This window comes from Trachemys scripta, chromosome 1, assembly GCF_013100865.1.
Source record: "Trachemys scripta elegans isolate TJP31775 chromosome 1, CAS_Tse_1.0, whole genome shotgun sequence".
In the NCBI taxonomy this organism is placed as follows: Eukaryota; Metazoa; Chordata; order Testudines; family Emydidae; genus Trachemys; species Trachemys scripta.
The window spans coordinates 183,172,603-183,196,505 of record NC_048298.1 but is presented as its reverse complement, the minus strand read 5'-3'; the positions used below and the strand labels follow the sequence as shown (position 1 = coordinate 183,196,505).

At 44.3% G+C, this 23,903-nt stretch overlaps 1 protein-coding gene across 7 annotated transcripts in view; it reads right to left on the bottom strand.

The window, feature by feature from the left end:
• MAP3K7CL (MAP3K7 C-terminal like) overlaps nucleotides 1–23,903 on the bottom strand; it is a 77,193-nt gene that overhangs the window by 25,851 nt on the left and 27,439 nt on the right. For 6 of the 7 annotated variants that reach the window (XM_034793414.1, XM_034793405.1, XM_034793423.1 and 3 more), the window contains 2 exons: nucleotides 23,486–23,594; nucleotides 4,435–4,496 (listed from right to left, as the gene is read on the bottom strand). In XM_034793414.1, coding sequence (XP_034649305.1) covers nucleotides 4,435–4,496; nucleotides 23,486–23,594 — 171 coding nt within the window. Of the gene's footprint in view, nucleotides 1–4,434; nucleotides 4,497–23,485; nucleotides 23,595–23,903 lie in introns of those variants that run through there. The other variant, XM_034793450.1, reaches the window with a different exon arrangement.

The window sequence follows — 23,903 nt, the reverse complement described above, 5'->3', positions numbered from 1 at the left end:
AGTTGGACACGTTCATCTATAGTCAGCAATCTAAATATCCATTTCAGGCATTAGGTGTTGAGTAGATGTCTAAATATGGTGCATATCTTTTAGTTAAAAAAATGTGATTTCAGGCAGTGCAGTCACCTCTCATAGCACTATTAATCAAGAAAGCCCCCTCAGAAGAACCAGGGGAGGGATAGAGGTTTTTACTTCCTCACAGTAATCTCCCAAATGCAGAAAGCATGTCCCCTCTCCCATAGACTGCATGAGTCCAATGTGAGGGAAACAGGACTGGACCCAAGACTCCGATTCAGAAAAACACATAAGCATGTACTTAAGTTCATCCTTATTCAGGAAGCATCTGACTTCAGTGGTACTTAGCACACGTTTAAGTGTTTTGCTGAACTGGGGCTAAGGACAACATGATGAAGAAAGTGGAAGAACGGGGAGCTTTATTTATATCAGCTCTGCTTTAGTTGAGCAGCCTGGTAATTTCTGCATACGGATTTATTTATTTTATTAATTGTAATATGTCAGAATGATTCAACTTTTCTACTTAGATAGTTTAGCCTGCTGTGTAGTTAGTACACACTGAACTTTCTGAGGCTAGTGGGCCCTAGAGGCCCACCTATAATGTCTTCCTGATGCAGCCTATCAGAGCTGTGCTGCAGTTTGTTTTGTTTAATACAAAGCAAGTAATACTCCTTGGAATTTTTCCATTGCAGAGTAATGGAAAATGGAACTTTCAGAAATGTATTTTTAGAACAAAGTTCTTGCTGTGACTTCACTAAGTAGATCAGAATACTGGAATGAAGATTTCCATTTTTCAGAAAAAGCATTTAACTTTCAATTATCAAAAGTGCTCTGTTTTAAGAATGGCTATAAAGCACTAAATATTTGCAATTAGTCATCTAGAAATATTTATTCTGGATCTGGATCTTCACCTCTGCAGAATCTCTGCTTATAGCGGACTGACAAAGCTCCACAGCCCAATGGGAAGTGCACACGTTCTGTGGAGTACCAAGATCAGTTCTGCAGAGTTCTCCCATAAGCAAGTGCACAAAGGGTGGGTGTATCCGGATAGTGATGAATGGCAGTGGGATGATCCATTTCAAGGCTGCAAGAGGTTTTTAGTGCAGAGAGATTTTTAGTGTCTAGCAGAGTGTGATAGGGTGTGTTCTTCACACTTGCCCTGAAGGGGTTAATGTAGACCAGAGGGGCCAATTAATTAGGCTGCAAACTGGGGGAACTAAGGCTGAGAGGAAAGCCCTAATTAAGGGAAGATCATCTGTGTAGGAATGAGAATGGGGTTCTACAAAGCCAGAGAACTGATAGCAGAGAGAGGCTGCAGGGAAGTAGTCTGTAGTCACTCCCTGGGAGAAGTGTGTGTTTGGGGCTATAGAAATTAGCCTTCAGTTACTCCCTGAGAGGAGAAATATTGGGCTGGCAAACCTGGGGGACTGTGGTGGGTATCAGAGCCAGAAGGAGTACGAAAGGCTCAGGCAAAAAGGAAGCAAGGTTTAGGATGGTGCAAACCTTGGCTGCTGACTAGAGGGTCCTGAGCTGGAATCTGGAGTAGAGGGTGGTCCCAGATGGTCTACCAGCCACTGTGAAAGTAGCATCATCAGGGCAGTGAATGAAAAGGCTGACTAAGACTGCAGGTAAGGAACTGAGTTTGATACCTCAGAAGGAGGAAACATGCATAGGGACCTGGCTGGAGGGCCAAGTCACGAAGAAGGAGCACCTTGAGTCGCAGAAAGCGTGAGCGAGTGGCCAAAGTGGGCCTTGGACTGGGAAAGAGCTAATTCCCAGAGTGGCCAGGGGGAGGTGCCACCTGTGGTGAGGGGATCTGGTGACACAGGGTAGGTCCACACTACCCGCCCAATTCGGCGGGTAGAGATCGATCTTCTGGGATCGATTTATTGCGTCTCATCTGGACGCGATAAATCGATCTCAGAAGCGCTCCACCGTTGACTGCGGAACTCCTGCTCGCTGAGAGGAGGAAGCGCTGTCGACGGGGGAGCTTGCCTGCACCGCGTGGACCCGCAGTAAGTAAACTTAGTTCGATCTAGGAAACGTCGACTTCAGCTACGCTATTCTCGTAGCTGAAGTTGTGTTTCCTAGATCGATCCCCGGCCCCAGTGTGGACCAGCCCACAGTTTTATGAATTTAAGTTTCCAAGCTCATCTTTTGAAGGTGTTGTGCAGGTTTCCTTTGTAGATGAGGACTGAGAGGTCAGATAAGATCGTTTTGTGAAAAGTGTTCACCCATGCGTTTTCTCTCTTTCACCTGCAGAATTTGGTCCAATAAAAAATATGACCTCACCCATCTTGTCTCTCTAACATCCTGGGACCAACACCGCAAACAATTTTTTAAAAATTTAAAAATTAAAAAAATAGACACTTTGGATGTAAAGTAGCAATAACAGATTATCTGGGTAACTTTGTTTTTAAATATCACAAGCAGCAAAGATAGTCATACATAGCACTCTTCATCCAGAGATCTCAGTGTGTTTTACATAGAAAAGTAAACATCACTATTTCCATTTTACACAGGATAAACAGATGCACAGAGAGGTGAAGTGACTTGTCCAGGGTCACACAGGAAGTCACTGCAGAGCTGGGAATAGCACCCAGGTTTCCTGACTCCCATGCAGTGCTCTAGCCATTAAAAACTACTGGCTCAATCAAATTAGGGCTATATGCTGCAGAAAATATCCACAGCCTTCTGAGCCAGCAGGAAGATCAGCAGACTGAAGAAAGGCTAACATACCATCATGCACCTCACCAAGCTTTACACCAGAATTCAGTATTCTGGGCCCATTCCTCTTACCTTCCCTACAAATCCCACAGGCCCACCCCTGTTCTCTGTATTCTGATGGGGAGGGTGAGGACAGCCTCCGTTATCCTCCAGCCCTTCCCCTGCCATCTTTTTGGTGAATAGTGGGAAGCACAGAAAATTAGGTTTCTCCAGACCAGTGGCTCCCTGGCATCATCTCCTTAGTTGACAAAAGACAGCTAAGGAAACATCATTGGACCACATAGCTCCTTTGAAAATATTTCCCAGTTTATGTAAGGAAAGCACCTGCCTTTGCATTTAAATGTCAGAGGATGCCTGCTGTCATTTACATGAGCCTGAGTGTTCCTGGGAAGGATCTGATCTGAAGCAGCCATCAAAAATGAAACTGTTGTCATTCTGCTGTTACTATGGAGGGGCACTGACCCTAGGAACAGGGAGCCAGCTCTTTGCCTCCTAAACCTCTGAGTTTCCATGGACCCAAAGAAATGGTCCAATTCTGTGGTGAGTTGGCCTGCTTTGTGTTATCCTTGCATCACAAACTACAGCCCTAAAGCCATCTTAGCAGGCGGCAGGAGGATTCCCCCATCACTGTAGCAGCTCCTATGTCGAAAGTGTGGCTGAGGCAAAGGGAACATGGCTAGGTGTTTACATCCTTGTGATCACTGACTGTTGTAGTGGGGGCTGTTGACCAAACAGCATAAATTAGGGTAACCTTCAGGATACTCTAATTCAGCAGTTCTCAACCAGGAGTCCAGGGCCCCCTAGGGGGCCGCAAGCAGATTTCAGGGGGGTTTGCCAAGCAGGACCAGCATTAGACTTGCTGGGGCCCAGGGCAGAACGCTGAAGCCCCACTGAATGGGGCTGAAGGCTGAGGCCCAGAGCCCCGCCACCCAGTACGGAAGCCTAAGTCTGAGCAACTTAGCTTTGTGGGGCCCCCTGGAGCATGGGACCTGGGCAACTGCCTTGCTTGCTACGTCCTAACGCCGGCCCTGACTTTTATATGCAGAAAAACAGTTGTTGTGGCACTTGTGGGCCATGGAGTTTTTAATAGCATGTTGGGAGGGGCCACAGAGAGAAAAAGGTTGAGAACCCCTGCTCTAATTTATGCTGGAGACTGACTTGGTACCAGGATGGCCTAAGATTAAGTTTAGGAGTGAAATGCAAGAAAAACCTTTGTATACCAGTCCTTTCTTGCCCCATCTTCACTGAATGCTTTGTAGCCTCAGTGAAGTATCTTGCCAGGAGCCTATCTTGGACTGGATATGGGCTTTAAACCATTTTACAAAGTATCGGCACAATCCTTCTCCCATTGAAATCAGCAGTGAAACTCCTATTCAGTCCAATGGCAGCAGGATGGGCCCTGCTAAGGTTTGCACACAAATAATTTGTAAATAAAAAAAAAAACTGAAACTGCCACAATGGCCAAATTTCCCTGCACTGGGTTGAAAATTCAAACCAATCACCTTGTTGATATAGTTTCTCTCTCTATGCAAATGTGCAGTCCCATAAATTTTTAGAGCTCAGATGTGCACCACTGAAACACTTACAGTAACTTAACTATAACAGCACAAATATATTGTTTCAAGCTTTTTTTTTTTTTTTAATCTAATATAGATGGTATAGAATCAGTTACAAATAAAATTCAAAGTTTACCTGAAGTTGCTGTTCTAGTTCTGGAAAAGCCAAAGGAAAGGTGTTTTCAGGAGGAGTATCATCTAAAATGTAAACAGACATTTTGAAAGATAACATTTACTATAAAGGCATTTCACATGCTCAATTGACATAGTATGGCATGTATATTGTCCCTTCTGTCCTGATCCTGCAAAGACTTACACACATACTTAACTTCATACATGTGCGTAGTCCTACTGAACTCAGTAGAACTACTTAGGGATGTAAAGTTAAGTCTTTGCAGGATTGGAGCCTTACTTTGTGTTACAATAATTCTGAAACAGAGTTACACTTATAGAATGTATTATAGCACAGTAAATCAATCAGTCAAGCAATACATCCAGACAATTTCTACCTCCTGCTTCCCAATTACAGTATAAATAATTCAGGTTTCTGCCATACACACCCATGCCTTCAATGAGCTCGTGACTTCAGTAAAGAGTAAGGCCTTGTCTACACTGGCAAGTTTCTGTGCAGTAAAGCAGCTTTCTGTGGTGTAACTCCCGAAGCGTACACACTGCCAAGCAACCTAGTGCGCAGAAACTGCACAGTTGCAGCGCGGTAAAACACCCTGACGAAGCATACAGCTTTCTGTGCCTGGGCTACAGCGCCACAGTGCCAGTGTAGACACCCTGGTTGATTACAGCGCTGCAACTGGCCTCCAGGAAGTATCCCACAATGCCTGTTCTCACCTTTCTGGTCATCAGTTTGAACACTACTGCCTTGCCCTCAGGCGACCAATTGTGAGCTCCACCCCTTAAATTCCTTGGGAATTCTGAAAGTCCCCTTCCTATTTGCTGGTGACCCATGCAGTGGTCTCAGCGTATCTTTCCAGGTGACCATGCCTGCTCCACGCACCAGGCAATCCCCCACTTGGAGCAATGCCGAGCTGCTGGACCTCATCAGCATTTGGGGAAAGGAGGCTGTCCAGTCCCAGCTGCACTCCAGCCGTAGGAATTATGATACCGACGGACAGATTTCACGATGCATGATAGAAAGGGGCCATGACCGGGACACACAGCAGTGCAGGGTCAAAGTGAAGGAGCTGTGGAATGCCTACCACAAGGTGCAGGAGGCAAACTGTCAATCCAATGCTGCACCCACGAGCTGCCGGTTCTACGAAGAGCTGGATGTGATAATTGGTGGTGACTGTCGATACTTTGGTGGCTCATATGCCAGTTGAGAGTGAACTGAGCCTGGAGAAGGAAATCTTGGATGAGGATGTGGAGGGACAGGGGGACCCAGAGACAGAGGATGACTCGGAGGCCAGAGATGCATTCAGCCAGGAGCTCTTCTCTACCCCAGAAGAGGGTAGCCAGTCACAGCTGTCGGATCTTGGCGAAGCGCAAACAGGAGAGGAGGCCCCTGGTAAGTGGCTTTGATTTTGGGAATCGCTGAAGCAAGTTGCTGGGGGCAGGAGGGTTGCAGAAAGCAGACTTCTGTCTGTATGATGCGCGTACCACCACATGCCTAGTCTGAGCAACGGAACAGGCTGTTGATTGATTCCCTCACCTCACAGGAATCTGCCTCAGAGATCTCCTGGAAACTCTCATGGAGATACTGGGCAATCCACTGCCACAGGTTCTTTGGCAGAGCTGCTTTGTTTCTTGCCTCATTAAGGGTAACTTTCCTGTGCCACTCTGCTGTCACTGGGGGACGGGGGGACCATTGCCGCACACAGGAGAGCTGCATAAGGGCCAGAATGGAAGCTGCAGTCTTGGAGACGACCCTCCCTTAATTCCCTGCTCACCCTCTGCAGCGAGATAACTTCCATAATGAACACAGCCTGTGGAAAATGTGGGGACAGTAATGATTATAAGGTTCCCCCTACAGTGCTGGCTCTCCCTAAGAGCCAAGTGCCCAGTGTACAGTATGGTCCTGGAACACTGATTTCCACTGCTCCTGTGGTTACTAACCATTTGGGGGGGAAGGGGGTCTTGTGGCTCGTGTGTGTTTGCCTGGGGTCAGCCAGTTAGTGACAGGTATGTGAATAGTAGCTGTGTTTTAAATCAGTGGTCTGTGTGTTGCAAACAATACTGCTTCTGTAAATTGTTGCATTTTGGCTTCACAGATATGACCTTGGGAGCGCAGCCTCCTTCTTTGTTATCGATGGCTGAACAGCAGCTCAGAATTAGAAAGCGGCGACAAAGAACTAAAGAGGACTTTCTGCGTGATGTCACGGTGCACTCCGCGGCCAAAAAACAAGAATTGAAGGAGTGGCAGGACAGCAAGAAGAGGGACCGAAAGGAGAACGCAGTGTGCCAGAATGAAGCCACGGAGCAGTTCTTAAATGTTATGGAGCGCCAAGCGGACACTATCCAGGTGCTACTAGCACTGCAAACCAAACAGCTCCGTGTCTGCCCCCCCGTCGCAAAACTCTTTCCCATGCGCCCCCCAGACACCGCTTATCAACCTCCTGGCTCCACTCTGTACCTGTTGCATTCCACTCCTGCCCCGTCACAGCCAAGCCCTGCGGACTCCCAGTACCCACCACACTCAACATCCATCCCTCTGCAATTTAGCCCTGCTGAAGTACAGTACCCACTGCACTGTACTCCAAAGGATAAGGCTGCATATGATACCTGGACATACACAAATCTTTAACTGTCCCGGGACCCCACCTCCCCTTCCCCCATTCCTCACAGTGCTGATGTGTTTTTTTGTTTGTCTCTGTCCTCCGTTTTTTTTTTTTTTTTAATAAAATAATTGTTTTGGTTTGAAAGCAATCTTTATTCCATTAATTGAAAGCAAACAGAGCCTGCAAATCAACAGGCAATTTTCTTAAACCTTCACTGGGCATCATCTGCGCCAATCACAATCACCTCCTAGCATTACAAGCACTGCACTCCTGAGCATAGCAACAAATATTAGTGGCTTGCAGCTTCAAATTGCTGCCTCAAGGCATCCCTGATCCTTACGGCCCTGCACTATGCCCCTCTAATAGCCCTGGTCTCTGGCTGTTCAAACTCAGCCTCCAGGCACTGAGCCTCAGCGGTCCAGCCTTGAGTGATGCTTTCACTCTTCCCGTCACAAATATTATGGAGTGTACAGCACGCGGCTATAAGCATAGGAATATTGTCATCAGCCAGGTCCAGCCTCCCATATAGGCAGCGCCAATGGGCCTTTAAACGGCCAAAAGCACACTTAACAGTCATTCTGCACTTGCTCAGCCTGTTGTTGAACTGCTCCTTGCTGCTGTCAAGGTTCCTTGTGTATGGCTTCATAAGCCACCGCATTAAGGGGTAGGCAGTGTCCCCCAGGATCACAATTGGCATTTTGACTTCCCCTATGGTGATCTTCTGGTCCAGGAAGAAAGTCCCTGCTTGCAGCTTCCTGAACAGGCCAGTGTTCTGAAAGATGCGTGCATCATGCACCTTTCTGGACCCCCACGGTGATCCACAAGCGCCTGGAGAACCATAGAGAAATACCCCTTCCGATTAATATACTCAGTGGCTAGGTGGTCTGGTGCCAAAATTGGAATATGTATGTCATCTATCGCCCCTCTGCAGTTAGGGAAGCCAATTTGTGCAAAGCCATCCACAATGTCACACATGTTGCCCAGAGTCACGGTTTTCAGAGCAGAATGTAATTCATCTGGCCCTGCACACTTCCGTCAACACGAGTCCAACGGTCGACTTTCCCACTCCGAACTGGTTAGTGACCGATCGGTAGCAGTCTGGAGTAGCCGGCTTCCACAGTGCAATTGCCACACACTTCTCCAACAACAGGGCAGCTCTCATTCTCATGTCCTTGTGTCACAGAGCTGGGGTGAGCTCATCACACAGTCCCACGAATGTGGCTTTCCTCATCCGAAAATTCTGCAGCCACTGCTTGTCATCCCAGACATGCACAACGATGTGATCCCACCATTCAGTGCTTGTTTCCTGAACCCAAAAGTGGCATTCCACTGTGGCCAGCACCTCCATGAATGCCACAAGCAATCTCGTGTCATAGGTACTATGCGGGGCGAGATCAATCTTGAACTCCTCTTGCCTTTGTAGTTTAAGGAATAACTCCACTGCCACTCGTGATGTGTTAGTGATTGCGAGCAGCATATTGGTCAACAGTGCGGGATCCATTCCTGCAGACCGAAGAGGCAGAGCATGAAGTACACAAACGGTTGAAAGATTGCGTCTAATGCAGACGGAAGCACAGGGATTTCTGGGATGCAAAGCAATGCATCATGGGGCATTGGGACAGGACCCAGGATGCCCTGTGACCTCCTTCGCCTTCCCACAACTCTTAGCAGCAGAAGAGGAAGAGATGCTCTGTGGGACAGCTGCCCAGAGTGCACCACTCCAAATACCGCTGCAAGTGTGAACACGCTACTGCGCAGGCAGCTGACAGTGTGAACACACAACAGCAGTTTCCCTTCAGCGCTCTCGAGCGGCGCTGTAACTGCCGGCGCTGTAACTCTGCCAATATAGACATACCCTAAAGAGAGCTCAACACCTGCTAGAGGGAAGTCAGCATATCGCAGGGTTGGGCCCAATTATAAGTATGACTTCTAAACAGTCTTGAAAGTGACTTTTCTGCTATGGTTTAGTAGGGCTAAAATAACAATATGAGAAACAGTTTTCCCCCTGTAAAAAGCAATAGAGGGTCCTGTGGCACCTTTGAGACTAACAGAAGTATTGGGAGCATAAGCTTTCGTGGGTAAGAACCTCACTTCTTCAGATGCAAGTAATGGAAATCTCCAGAGGCAGGTATAAATCAGTATGGAGATAACGAGGTTAGTTCAATCAGGGAGGGTGAGGTGCTCTGCTAGCAGTTGAGGTGTGAACACCAAGGGAGGAGAAACTGCTTCTGTAGTTGGATAGCCATTCACAGTCTTTGTTTAATCCTGATCTGATGGTGTCAAATTTGCAAATGAACTGGAGCTCAGCAGTTTCTCTTTGGAGTCTGGTCCTGAAGTTTTTTTGCTGTAAGATGGCTACCTTTACATCTGCTATTGTGTGGCCAGGGAGGTTGAAGTGTTCTCCTACAGGTTTTTGTATATTGCCATTCCTGATATCTGACTTGTGTCCATTTATCCTCTTGCGAAGTGACTGTCCAGTTTGGCCAATGTACATAGCAGAGGGGCATTGCTGGCATATGATGGCATATATAACATTGGTGGACGTGCAGGTGAATGAGCAGGTGATGTTGTAGCTGATCTGGTTAGGTCCTGTGATGGTGTTGCTGGTGTAGATATGTGGGCAGAGTCGGCATCGAGGTTTGTTGCATGGGTTGGTTCCTGAGTTAGAGTTGTTATGGTGCGGTGCGTGTCTGCTGGTGAGAATATGCTTAAGGTTGGCAGGTTGTCTGTGGGCGAGGACTGGCCTGCCTCCCAAGGTCTGTGAAAGTGAGGGATCATTGTCCAGGATGGGTTGTAGATCACTGATGATGCATTGGAGAGGTTTAAGCTGAGAACTGTAGGTGATGGCCAGTGGAGTTCTGTTGGTTTCTCTTCTGGGCCTGTCTTGTAGCAGGAGGCTTCAGATAATTGAAGGCTGCTATCAAATCCCCCCTCACTCTTCTCTTCTGCAGACTAAATAACCTCTAGACTCTCTCCAATTTGTCAACATCCCTTCAGTAGTGGGGGGACGCAATACTCCAGGTGTGGCCTCACCAGTGATGAATGGAGATGAATAATCACTTCCCTCGATCTGCTGGCAATGCTCCTACTAATACAGGCCAGTATGCCATTGGCCTTCTTGGCAACAAGGGCACACTGCTGACTCATATCCAGCTTCTCGTCCACTGTAATCCCCAGGTCCTTTTCTGCAGAACTGCTGCTTAGCCATCGGTCCCCAGCCTGTAGCAGTGCATGGAATTCTTCTGTCCCAAGTACAGGACTCTGCACTTGTCCTTGTTGAACCTCATCAGATTTCTTTTTGCCCAATCCTCCAATTTGTCTAGGTCACTCTGGACCCTATTCCTACCCTCCAGCATATCTACCTCTCTCCCCAGTTTAGTGTCATCTGTGAACTTGCTGAGGGTGCAATTAATCCCATCATCCAGATCATTAATAAAGATGTTGATCAAAACTGTCCCCAGGACTGACCCTGGGGTGCTTGATACCGGCTGCCAATTAGACATCGAGTCGTTGATCACTACCCGTTGAGCCCAAAAATCTAGCCATCTTTCTATCCACCTTATAGTCCATTCATCCAATCCATACTTTTTTAAATTGCTGGCAAGAATACTGTGGGAGACTGTATCAAAAGCTTTGCTCAAGTCAAGATATATCACATCCACCCTTTCCCCATATTCACAGAGCCAGTTATCTCATCATAGAAGGCAATCAGGTTGGTCAGGCATGACTTGCCCTTGGTGAATCCATGTTGACTGTTCCTGATCACCTTCCTCTCCTCCAAGTGCTTCAAAATGGATTCCTTGAGGACCTGATCCATGATTTTGCCTGGGACAGAAGTGAGGCTGACTGGTCTGTAGTTCCCTGGGTTCTCTTTCTTCCCTTTTTAAAAGATCGGCACTATATTTGCCTTTTTCCAATCGTCCGAGACCTCCCCCGATCACCACGGATTTTCAAAGATAATGGCCAATAGCTCTGCAATCACATCAGCCAACTCCCTCAGCACCCTGGGATGCATTAGATCTGGACCCAGGGACTTGTGTACGTCCAGCTTTTCTAAATAGTCCTTAACCTGTTCTTTCACCACTGAGGGCTGTTCACTTACTCCCCAGGCTGTGTTGCCCATTATAGACTCATAGACTTTATGGTCAGAAGGGACCATTATGATCATCTGGTCTGACCCCCTGCATGATGCAGGCCACCAAGCCGTCCCAACCCTTTCCCTTGATTCTGCTGTTGAAGTCCCCAAATCCTGTGGCTTAGAGACTTCAATTGGCAGAGAATCCTCCTGCTAGCGATCCCTGCCCCATGCTGCGGAGGAAGGCGAAAAACCTCCAGGGCCTCTGCCAATCTATCCTGGAGGAAAATTCCTTCCCGACCCCAAATATGGCGATCAGTAAAACCCCGAGCATGTGGGCAAGAGTCTCCAGCCTGACCCTTGTTAGCCATTATACTATTTACCTGCCATGGCACGGTATTCCTTTGACTTAAATCATGTTTTTCCATTAAACCATTCCCTCCATAAACTTATCTAGCTTAATCTTAAAACCAGACAGGTCCTTCGCCCCCACCGTTTCCCTCGGAAGGCTGTTCCAATATTTCACCCCTCTGACAGTCAGAAACCTTCGTCTAATTTCAAGCCTAAACTTCCCCACGGCCAGTTTACATCCATTCGTTCTCGTGTCCACATTAGTACTGAGCTGGAATAATTCCTCTCCCTCCCTGGTATTTATCCCTCTGATATATTTAAAGAGAGCAATCATATCCCCCCTCAGCCTTCGTTTGGTCAGGCTAAACAACCCGAGCTCCTCGAGTCTCCTTTCATACGACAGGTTTTCCATTCCTCTGATCATCCTAGTGGCCCTTCTCTGTACCCGTTCCAGTTTGAGTTCATCTTTTTTAAACATTGGAGACCAGAACTGCACACAGTACTCCAAATGAGGTCTCACCAGCACCTTGTACAACGGAAGCAGCACCTCCTTATCCCTACTAGATATACCTCGCCTAATGCATCCCAAGACCGCATTAGCTTTTTTCACCGCCACGTCACATTGTCGACTCATAGTCATCCTGTGGTCTACCAGGACCCCGAGGTCTTTCTCCTCCTCCGTTACTTCTAACCGATGCGTCCCCAGCTTGTAACTAAAGTTGTTGTTAGTCATCCCTAAATGCATCACCTTACACTTTTCACTATTAAATTTCATCCTATTTCTGATACTCCAATTCACAAGGTCATTTAAGTCTCCCTGCAGAATATCCCTATCCTCCTCCGAATTGGCAATACCTCCCAGCTTTGTGTCATCCGCAAACTTTATCAGCCCACTCCTACAATCGGTTCCGAGGTCAGTAATAAATAGATTAAATAAGATGGGTCCCAAAACCGAACCTTGAGGAACTCCACTGGTGACCTCCCTCCAACCTGACAGTTCACCCTTCCATACGACCCTCTGCAGTCTCCCCATTAACCAGTTCCTTATTCACCTCTGGATTTTCATATCGATCCCATCTTTTCCAGTTTAACCAATAATTCCTCGTGCGATACAGTATCAAACGCTTTACTGAAATCAAGGTATATTAGGTCCACCACATTTCCCTTATCTAATAAGTCCGTTACTTTCTCGAAGAAGGAGATCAGATTGGTTTGGCAAGATCTGCCTTTGGTAAAACCATGTTGTAATTTGTCGCAATTGCCATTGACCTCAAGGCCCTCAACTACTTTCTCCTTCAGAATTTTCTCCAGGACCTTGCACACTACAGATGTTAAACTAACAGGCCTGTAGTTACCTGGGTCACTTTTTTTCCCTTTCTTGAAAATAGGAACCACATTAGCTATTCTCCAGTATAACGGAACCACCCCCGAGTTTACAGATTCATTAAAAATTATCGCTAAGGGGCCCGCTATTTCCCGAGCCAATTCCTTCAATATTCTCGGATGAAGATCATCCGGTCCGCCCGGCTTAGCCCCATTAAGGTGTTCAAGTTTGGTTTCTACCTCGGATACTGTAATCCCCCCTCCTGTATCCCCCTCTGTCACGCTGCTAGTATTCCTAATCCCTTCATTTGCCTCATTAAACACCGATGCAAAATATTCGTTAAGATATTGTGCCATGCCTAGATTATCCTTAATCTCCTCTCCAGCTATAGTCTTCAGCGGTCCCACTTCTTCTTTCTTTGCTTTCTTCCTATTTATATGGCTGTAAAACCTCTTACTATTGCTTTTAATTCCCCTCGCAAGGTCCAACTCTACACAGCTTTTGCAGCAGTCAGGGAGCTGACCTTGTCTGGGAAGATGTACTCAATGCTTTTTTTTTTTTTGCCTCCTTCAGCTTTTTCCACGTCATCTGTCACTACGTTGCCTCCCCCATTCAGTAAGGGTCCTATACTTTCCCTTTACCTTCTTCTTGTTGCTAACATACCTGTAGAAACCCTTCTTGTTACACTTCACATCCCTTGCTAGCTGCAACTCCAATTGTACTTTGGCCTTCCTGATTACACCCCTGCATGCTCTAGCAATATTTTTATACTCCTCCCTAGTCATCTGTCCAAATTTCCACTTCTTGTAAGCTTCCTTTCTGAGTTTAAGCTCACCAAAGATTTCGCAGTTAAGCCAAGTTGGTCGCCTGCCATATTTGCTCTTCTTTCTGCACTTCGGGATGGTTTGTTCCTGCACCCTCAATAAGGCTTCTTTAAAATACAGCCAGTTCTCCTGGACTCCTTGCCCCCTCGTATTAGTCTCCCAGGGGATCCTGTCCATCAGTTCCCTACGGGAGTCCAAGTCTGCTTTTCTGAAGTCCAGGGTCCGTATTTTGCTACTCTCCTTTCTTCCTTTTTTCAGAATCCTGAACTCAACCATCTCATGGTCTCTGCTGCCAAGGCTGCCACCCACTTCCACTTCCCCTACCTCCTTTCTTCCTTTTTTTCAGGATCCTGAACTCAACCATCTCATGGTCTCTGCTGCCTAGGTTGTCACCCACTTCTACTCCCCCTACCAATTCTTCCCTGTTTGTAAGTAGCAGGTGAAGAGGAGCACGGTCCCTAGTCGGTTCCTCCAGCACTTGTACCAGGAAGTTGTCCCCAACACTCTCCAAAAACTTCCTGGATTGTCTGTGCACTGCTGTATTGCTCTCCCAGATGTCAGGGTGATTGAAGTCCCCCATTAGAACCAGAGCCTGTGATCTGGAGACTTCAGTTAGTTTTCTAAAGAAAGCCTCGTCTACCTCATCCTTCCGATCCAGCGGTCTATAGCACATGCCCACCATGACATCATCCTTGTTGCTCTCGCCTCTAAAATTAACCCAAAGACTCTCAACAGACTTTTCTACAGTTTCAAACTGGAGCTCTGAGCAATCATACAGCTCCCTTACATACAATGCAACTCCTCCACCTTTCCTCCCATACCTGTCCTTCCTGAACAGTTTATACCCATCCATGTCTGTGCTCCAGTCATGTGAACTGTCCTACCAAGTTTCTGTTATTCCAATCACACCATAGTTCCTTGATTGTGCCAGTGCAAGCTTCTCCATATCACATTACTTATGTGTCTTTACTCTGAAGGACCCACCTGCAGGGATGAAGTTAATTCATTCATATGCTCAATCAAATCAAGGGCTTTTTAACATAGGCTGCCAACCAGGTGTGACTGAGTGCCCATTCTGGGGTTTTCACTAGGAACTGGATTGAGAATAGAAATGTGAATCGTACTCCAGTGGCAATATTCATTACTCACAGTCACTGTCACACTAACAGTTTTGCATTGGATTTCACTGTTGTTTATGTATCTTGCTGCAGGTTACAGATCTTCATTACTAGCTCACTTTCAGAGTCTGTTGTATGCATTGTCACAATTAAACCACGGTTGTTTACACAGTAGAAAACTGCTGAGGCAGGATCTTGTAAGCTGCTCTGTGCTGAGACCTCTGTGCTCCCCCAGAGCCTCATTGAATCAATAGGGCTTTGTGGGGATGCAGATGTCTGCTCACACAGAGTATCTTGCCAGATATTTTGCACCTCTGTATCCTACTATCAGTGGTCATGGAGTGAAGTGATTGTGGTGGGGAATAGGGAAAATAAGCAGCCTTGTTCCAGGCAGAGTATACAGAGTATATATTGGCTAGTATACAGTCAAAGCCTTGCTTTAACTAATAGAGAGTTGGCATCCAGGGCAATGAGCTGGTCTTATCATGAATCGTACTGTATTGCACACTGGAAATACCTCCACATATGGGCATTCTATCTGCATGCCACTGAGTCCCTGGTCCCTCTGCTAACAAACAAACAAAAGTGAGGGCCATAGCAAGGAAAAATGAAGTGGAGAAGAGGGCAACAACACAAGTAAAACAAATAGTCTATAGATACCAAAATCTAGTATTAATATTCTGAGAGCTCAGTTTGCAGTATTATTAAAAACATCTCCCCACCATCTCCCCACAAGGTTTCTCCTGCAAGATATTTAAGTTTTTGAATTGCATAGTTACTTTACATCAACGTGCAAGTGTTTATTTTTAAGTTGCTGTTGCCTTCTTGTGCAAATTTTAAAAATAGACAAATATTCTAAAAGAAGAAAGACGAATAATGCTGCATAGCCAAATGGAAAGAAGGAATATGACTCAGTCAGACCAGTAGTACAGCTGCTCTACAACATTTGGATGAATAGTTGTAAAACATTTTGACAGCAATATTGGATCAGAGTTGTGGAGAGCTGTTAAACTGACATTTGACAATTCCAGCAGTACAACATACTGTACCAGTAGCAGTAAGGAAGACCCCCTCGTGATTTTAATTTTCAAAAGAAATCAAGAACACGTAAAGCAGGAATTGCTGTTATTTTTCACATGCACAAGATTTTAAAAATATCTTTTTTGAATTTTTGACTGTTTCAAACTATTAGAAATGTTACATTACTAACCGCAGTGTAGTTAGTAGAAGCAGCAAATAAAAAATAAAACAAATTCCCTAAATAAATTTTAAAGGGATGAACTCTAAAAAGAAATAATTTCAGAGGAAATCCTTTCAATAAGCAAATGTTCACTGCTTATTTTCTGAACACAAAGTGACTGAGTCAATGGTACTAAAAATAGAACTTATTGGTATCTTAACCATTATAGCATACCATAGTACATTTTATAATGGGCCTGCTTTAGCATCTACACAACAGCTGCGAGGGTTTTTTTTTAGTCACACTAGTTTAAGACTTCTTTAAATCAACTTATTTGTGCTGTTATACACCAGATAAACTAAGAACTTCAGTGGCAGGAATTCTCTTGAATTTAGAAATGCATACACACACTTATAGACTGAAGCAAGGTAAAAAACCCAGTGCCACCCCCACTCACACACACAGTATAAGACTGGGATTTTCAAAGGAGCCTAAAGGGAGTTCGGCACCCAACTCCTAGTGAATTTCAACTGAAGCCCTTAGATTCCTTTGAAAATCCCAATTTAAGTTCCCAGTCCAACTCCCACTAAAGTCGATGGGAGTCTTCTTACCATTGACTGGGAGTGGAAGACACAACATTCCACTGCTGTCTTACAAATAGTTGTTTAGCACACTGGCAAAGTGTGTTTTGTATCCTTCTTTAAGGGCTGATCCACAACACACACTTTGCCAGTGCGCTACACAACTATTCATAAGACAGCAGTGGAATGTTATGTCTCAGGATTCCTGGTTTCTAATCCTGGCTCTGAGAGGTCAGTGTCTAGAGGCCAGAGCAGTGTTTACAGACAGACAAGTACAGACATTACTTGCTAAAAGGTATGGTGGCTAAATGAATGAGACTTGGCTCTATCATATAAGAGCCGTGGGTTCTATTCCCAGTTATGCCTGAAATGACCTTGTGCAGCCTCTCAGTTACCTTATTTGTAAAAGGGTAGGGAAAAATAATTGCCTGCCCTTAGGATAGGAATATGAGGGCCTTGTTTAATAATAAGTGTTATGGACTTCACAAAAATATTAACAGCACCCATGAGCTTCCTGCTCAGCATACTTTCTCCTAAGCTAAAGGATGTTCCGTGGGGGACTCTCAGTCTCATGCCCTTTAAGGGCATTTCTCATAAATTCCTGTGAAATCCTCAGAAAAATGTCATTACTGTCTACCAAAAACAGAACATGGTTTTCAGGATTAATCAGGGATATTATTATTATTATTATTATTTTTATATGAACCTCTAAATAGAAAATATATGCACTTTGAAGCCCACACATTGTATTAAAATAATGAATTCATTATTTGTACTACAGTAGTTTCCAAAGATCCCAATTAGGATCAGGGACCCATCCTGGTAGGCACTGTACAAACATATAGGATTACAGCATCCCTGCCCCAAGGAGCTAACAATCTAAGGATATGTCTACACAGCAAAGAAAAATCCACGTCAGGCGTGTGCCAGCTGACTCAGGCTTATGGGGCTCAGGCTTCAGGGCTGTTTCACTGCTGTGTAGATTTCTGGGCTTGGGCTGGCACCGAAACTCTAGGACCCTCCCACCTCACAGAGTCTGAAAGCCCAGGCGCCAACCTGAGCCCAGAGGCCTACACAACAATATAACAACCCTGAAGCTTGAACCTCTCAAGTCTGAGTTGGTTGGCATGGGTCAGCTGCGTGTTTTTCTTTGCTGTGTAGACATATATTTAGATTGTTAGCTCCTTGGGGCAGGGATGCTGTAATCCTATATGCGGAGTCTAGTTGCCGTGTAGAAATATCCTAACTAAAGTCAAAACTCAACAAGTGAGCATGGCAAACAATAGGAAGGACAGAGGTGAGGGTACAAATAATAATCAGTATTGTGTTATTGTTTCCTTATTCCCCTCTATTTGCTGTATCCACATGTAGTCTGTTGTCTCATTCTTCAGTTATAAGCTCTTTAGGGCAGGGACTATCATTTTGTTCTGTGTTTGTACAGCACCTACCACAAAGGGGTCCTGTCAATGACTAGGGCTCCTAAGTGCTACCACAATACAAATAAATAATAATAATAACACTGTGAAAATAAGATTACAATGCACTTTAAAACCTAGGGATGACAAGCACAGTGCAGTGATTTTACATGGTTAAACTAGCTGATTGCACAACTTGATGGTTCCAAATTATTTTAAAGTATAGGCCAACATTTTTAAGTATGAGAGCCCACGATTAGGCTCATAGATCCATACCTAGACCCTAAGATAAGGGAGTCCTGATTTTCAGAGGGATAGAGCACCACAGTTGTCACTGAAGTAACTGGGCGCTGAAGATGCTCATTATCTCTGAAAAAGCAGGCCACTTCCGTTGAGCCTAAGGAAACTTAGGTTGGTTTAACTTTGTTGGTCAGAATTGTGAAAAATCCACACCCCTGAGCAGCATAGTTAAGTCGATCTAATTCCCCATCGATTAAGTTGATCTAATTCTTCCATTGACCTAGCTACCACCGCTCGGGTATCCACACTGAAGCTCTACAGCAGCACTGCTGCAACAGCACAGTTGTGGGGCTATCACGTCTTAAGTGTCGATAACCCTAAGTGTGGCTTTAGGAGCCTAACTTGTAGGTACCATGGTTTGTAAACTTTGGGCATATATTTTATACATTAGCAATCCCCACTGGTCCTTTACCTATCCATTTTCAGCTGCAGGCATTATGATAAAAGTGAGACTGGAGGAGGGATTTGAAGGAGCTGCTGAGGAAGCATCTACTGTAAAACACAGTTATTGGTTTATGTGGCTATATACAACAAAAAGCAAGGGTTCCCCATGATCACATTAGGAGGATTGGATTAAAATGGTTGGGAATATAAAGAAAGTTGTCAAAAGAAGTAATTCCATGTACATCCAAATATTGTATTATTCCGGTCCCCAACAATGTCATTAAAAGAAAGCACATACATTATTACCAGTAAATTTTCAGGGGAAGTGATTATTAGCAGCAAACTGACTTCAAGTGAAATAAATGACTGACAATTAGAAAAAAATGCATGTATTCAACAATTAGGTAAAACCCAATTCCACTGCCAGTATTTTATAGCTGGATTCAAACTCTCCTTAGGCATGTGAAGCAGTGTATTTTACCTACAAAACAAGGTTAGGTACACCTACAAACTACAGGCATGCCCATCATGTCCTATCAGAATAAAGCCCCTACTTCCAACCACTTAGTCCTAACACCTGTAAAAAACAAAATTAACCGTGGACTCTGATTCTGGTTTTGATTGAGGCCTTGTCTACACACAAACTTTAATTAGTTTAATTAAATTGGTTTAGTTAAATTGGTGCAAAGCCCTGCATAGACACTCTTAGGTCTGGTCTACATTACAGACCTGTATCGGTATAACATGTTACTCAGGGGTGTGAAAAATCCACACCCCTGAGCAACATAGTTATACCGACCTAACATCCCCCGCTTTTAGACAATGTTATGTCAGCAGGAGAGTTCCTGCCAACATAGCTACTGCCTCTCAGGGAGGTGGATTAACTAAATTGATGAGACAGCTCTCTCCCCTTAACTTAGAGCGTCTTCATTAAAGCGCTACATTTGCATAGTTGCATCAGTGCAGCTGCGCCCCTGCATTGTTTTAAATGTGGATGTGCCCTTATTTTGGCTTAAGGGCAGCTTATTTGGTTTAGTTTAAATCTATTCCTACATCAATTTAAGCAAAATTGAAATAAGCTTGTCCACTCAGCCTTTTGTGTTGGTTTAATTCAATCAGTTTTAAATCACACCTTAAGCTAAACTGCTACAAATCTGACAAGCCATGAGAGAATTTATGTCTAGTGCCAGTTTAGTGAACTTGAGTAAAAGCATCAAATATAGATATCTATATCTACAGGATTAAGTGATACACAGTAAAACTGTATTTTTATATAGCATCGCTGTTAGTAGTTGGTCAGACTTCCCTCAAGACTTTTAAGGACCTGGTCACCCCACGATCACAATAAAAATACAGCACAAAACTGGTCCGGTTTTAATTGTTTTTGTGGTCATTAACAGGCCCTAAAAGAGCCAACTTTTGAACACAGTAAAACAATTTTTGGTATGGATAACATAAGCCATATCCCTTCCTGTAGATAAATAACACTAAATAACTTGCTTTTCTTGAGTTGATAACAGTCTCTGCTTTCAGACCCAGAACTTTGTTGCAGTTCTAACCAGTGAGATAATCACCATCCAGAAGACCTTTTCCCCTTTTATATCTGGTTATGTTGTAAATTACTCCCTGTACTACTGTGGTAGAATAATTCAGCCTTATGGGGCATCACGCCTGCCACCATGATTGGCAAACAAGACAACATCTAAGAAAAAAAATTAAATGAGTTTAATTCACTCACCTCCTCGTTCTGGGTGAGGTTTTTACATACACCTCTACCCCGATATAATGCGACCCAATATAACACGAATTCGGATATAACGCAGTAAAGCAGCGCTCCAGCAGGGCTGCTCAGAGGGGTGGGGGGGGTAAGTGGGGCAATTTGCTGCAGGCCCCGGGCCCTGCGAGCCCTGGCCTGGCGGCGGTCCGGGTCTTTGCCAGCATTTCAGCAGCGGGTCCCTCAGTGCTGCCGAAGACGCGGAGCGACTGAAGAGCCCCCGGCTGCCGAAATGCCGCCAAAGACCTGGACCGCTGCCGGGTGAGTACAAGCGCCGCAACTCCCCTGCTTTGCCTCAGGCCCCCTGAATCCTCTGGGCGGTCCTGCGCTCCAGGGGGGCGGGGCTGCGCACTCTGGCGGATCAAAGCAAGTTCAATGGTTTCACCTATAAAGTGGTACGATTTTTTGGCTCCCGAGGACAGCGTTATATCAGGATAGAGGTGTACCATCACAATACTAAATCTCTCAAGATCCTGTCAGAGTTGAAACACAGAACTCCTTCCTGAATTGAGGAAAGCAGCTCTCCTCCCATGAAAAAAGGATTAGAGGAATATAAAAAGGTGAAAAGAAGAAAAAAGATTCTAAATTTAAAATGGATAAAGGTGGCAGTGAGATGCTGTGTCAGCAGATTTGTTTCTTTGCAGTGTCTCTTTAAAAAAAAGACATTTCAGTTGCTTGTTTGAACTAGGATCATTTGAATGTGGCTTTCTGTTAAACCTCAGACTTGGAGTGATTTTTCCTTTGCCTTGTTTAAATACATTCGATATTGATATCTCCATTCAGGCTTTCCGTTAACATCAGGTGCTGAATTCTCCTGATGAGGTCAAATACTATGCTGATTTATACCTCTGAGTAGCCCTCCGGGGGTTGCAATTCAGTGTGAAATATGGTCCTTAATCTACTGGTTCCTATTTACTCTCTCCTATCTTCACAGACGGTCTGGATCACTTGCTACAATAACACATGTATGCTGAGAGCCAGATAATGTGGGCAATGAGGAAGTCCTAAGGAATTTAATAGAGAATGATCACCTTTTCATAGTTCTGAACCTTCTTACAAATTTTAATAGAGTCTGGAATTATTGGCAGAGCAGAGGAGACAGGGTGAGAGAAGGGAACAGCTTGCGACATTACTGAATTTTGACCTTTCATGCTCTTCACAACCTTGTCCCTCGCTATTGTCTTCTCTTATCCCTTATCACATTGCCCTTCCATCTCCTCTGCTCTGCCCATTGTGCAAGCCTCCTTTGCCTGATTTTCAGCTCTTAACACAAGCAGCTGATTCTTCCATGATTCAGAAGGACACCCTCCTCCCCTCCTTAAAATCTCTTGTCATAACTATAAAGGGAAGGGTAATAGCTGTCCTGTGTACAGTACTANACGCAGGCCCCTACATTTGTACCCTAAAGTTCAAAGTGGGGATCTCAGTCCTGACATCTCTCTTCAAGACCTACCTTTGCAGTGATGCTTACAAGAAATCAGATTGTTAAGGATGGCTTGACGGGCAGATGGGGATAGTTGGTACTTTCTTTATATATTATAATATACTGGTAATTATAATTTACAAAACAAGGCATATATAAGCTTGCACCCTTTCCCCCCTCCCCCCCCACCAGATTGTATCCTTCTCACAACTTTTATGTCACTTGTCTTTGTAAAGTTTTTAGCATATGGACTATGTTACCATACATAATTATACGTCCCTTCAGAGCTGTGATGTGGATTGGGCTTTGTGGGCTACTGTAATATTAAGTAGTAATAAATACAGGAAGATTATTTAAAAATATTTTTTAAAATATTATACAAGAAAAAAGAAAGATGACAAAAATTTCATGAATGTAACATTGGAGTTGAGATTGTATTCACACAGCATTCAGAAAACAGAGCATTATTATTCCTATAACAGCCTATACTCTGCTCCGTGATACAATTCAAATGCGGCATAAGTGGATGCTATTCCACTTAAGTCTGTGGACTTATATCTACTTATACCAGGTTTGAATGTGGTCCTGTGTGTAAAAAGCATACACAAAAGCAGTTTGATACTAAAGAGTGTACAGAGAAAATAAGGATACAAAGAATGAAAAACAAAATCGCGGAGCAGAGTTAAGGCTGTTGTAGGAATAATAATGCTCCATTTCCTGAATGCTGTGTGAATATATATGTTACTCTCTTGTGTAAGAATGCACAGAATGGAATAACTTACCTGAAAAGATCTGTGACTTCTGAGAGCAGAAGCTGAGCTACACCATCCATATTGTGAAAGGGAGACAGATAGTATTGTAGCACAGGTAGTTTACAAACATGCATGGGAAGTGGGTTCGACAAGTAATGATAACTGAAACCCTGTGAGTTTCAAGCTCTGTATACACCTGCGCCTTGCCTCCAGGCTCTCCCCTACCACTGGCAGCAGAGCTAGCTTCCTTCTTTGTGATGCTGCCATTGCTTCCAGGTTTCTGGTTTCTTTATTTCATTCTGATTTTCACAAAGTGCCTATCAATAGCTCTCTAGGCATTTTCAAAAATTAAGGTACACTCAATAATGTGAACCTAATCCAAGGGTTCACATGTGCACAGGTTACGTTGGGGAAGTTAACGCTCCATCAACATTAGTTTACAGGACAAACGGTAATGGAATCTTTATCGGGGAACATGCCAGGTTGAGCAGCTGTTTCCTGAATCCTTCCCTCAAGCTGGGCATTCCGTTGGTATTCTTCAACCTTTTTGCCTATGGGAAAGTGTCTTTTTGTTCTGTGCTTTGCTTAGATGCCAGCTTTGCCCTCCCCATCAAAATAAAATAACAAAATAAAAAAAATGTTGCCCAGGAGTTTTAGCACACTTTTTCAGTTTATATGCAAATATATTGGTAATTCAGTCAAAGTTTTATGTTTATTCCACATTCTCTTGAAATAAATCTCACTTTTACAGTATCTAGGCTGTTGGACAAGTGATTTTAATCTATTGTTAGTTTCCTCTAACAATATTGTAGTTACCAGTTTGATATTGATCATTCACACACATGGAAAAAGTCCATCCATGACATTCGACTTCATTTGGTAATATAAATATGATCAAGAACATAAAATCTAGAAACATTTCATTTTGATTTATTCCATAAAATTGAACTGTACCTGGGGAGTCATTTAGACTGAAGGCAATTCGGACTGGCTTATCAGCAGGTACTCTTGCTGTGGTGATCATGTGGGCACTTGAGTCTACGCGTTTATCTGTGTGTTCCAGCTGCAATTATATAAATATTGCATACATTACTGAGCATATGAAGCCATTACATCCTCAGCTTAGTGATTTGCACATATTTATAGTTGCACTTTTTGCATTTTTTATTCTAATAAAGCAAATTTAAGGTGACAAGCATGGGGCTACATTTGATTTTTCTTTTAAAAAATTTTTAAATTGAAATTCAGTGATAGAGACTAAATTCCTTGATTTATCCACAGTTCAGGTAAAGGCAATGACAAAGAAAATTTCCCCACTTTGTCCTGTCAGCATATCTCAGCCTTGACCTGGACAGTCACACATTTAAGGGTC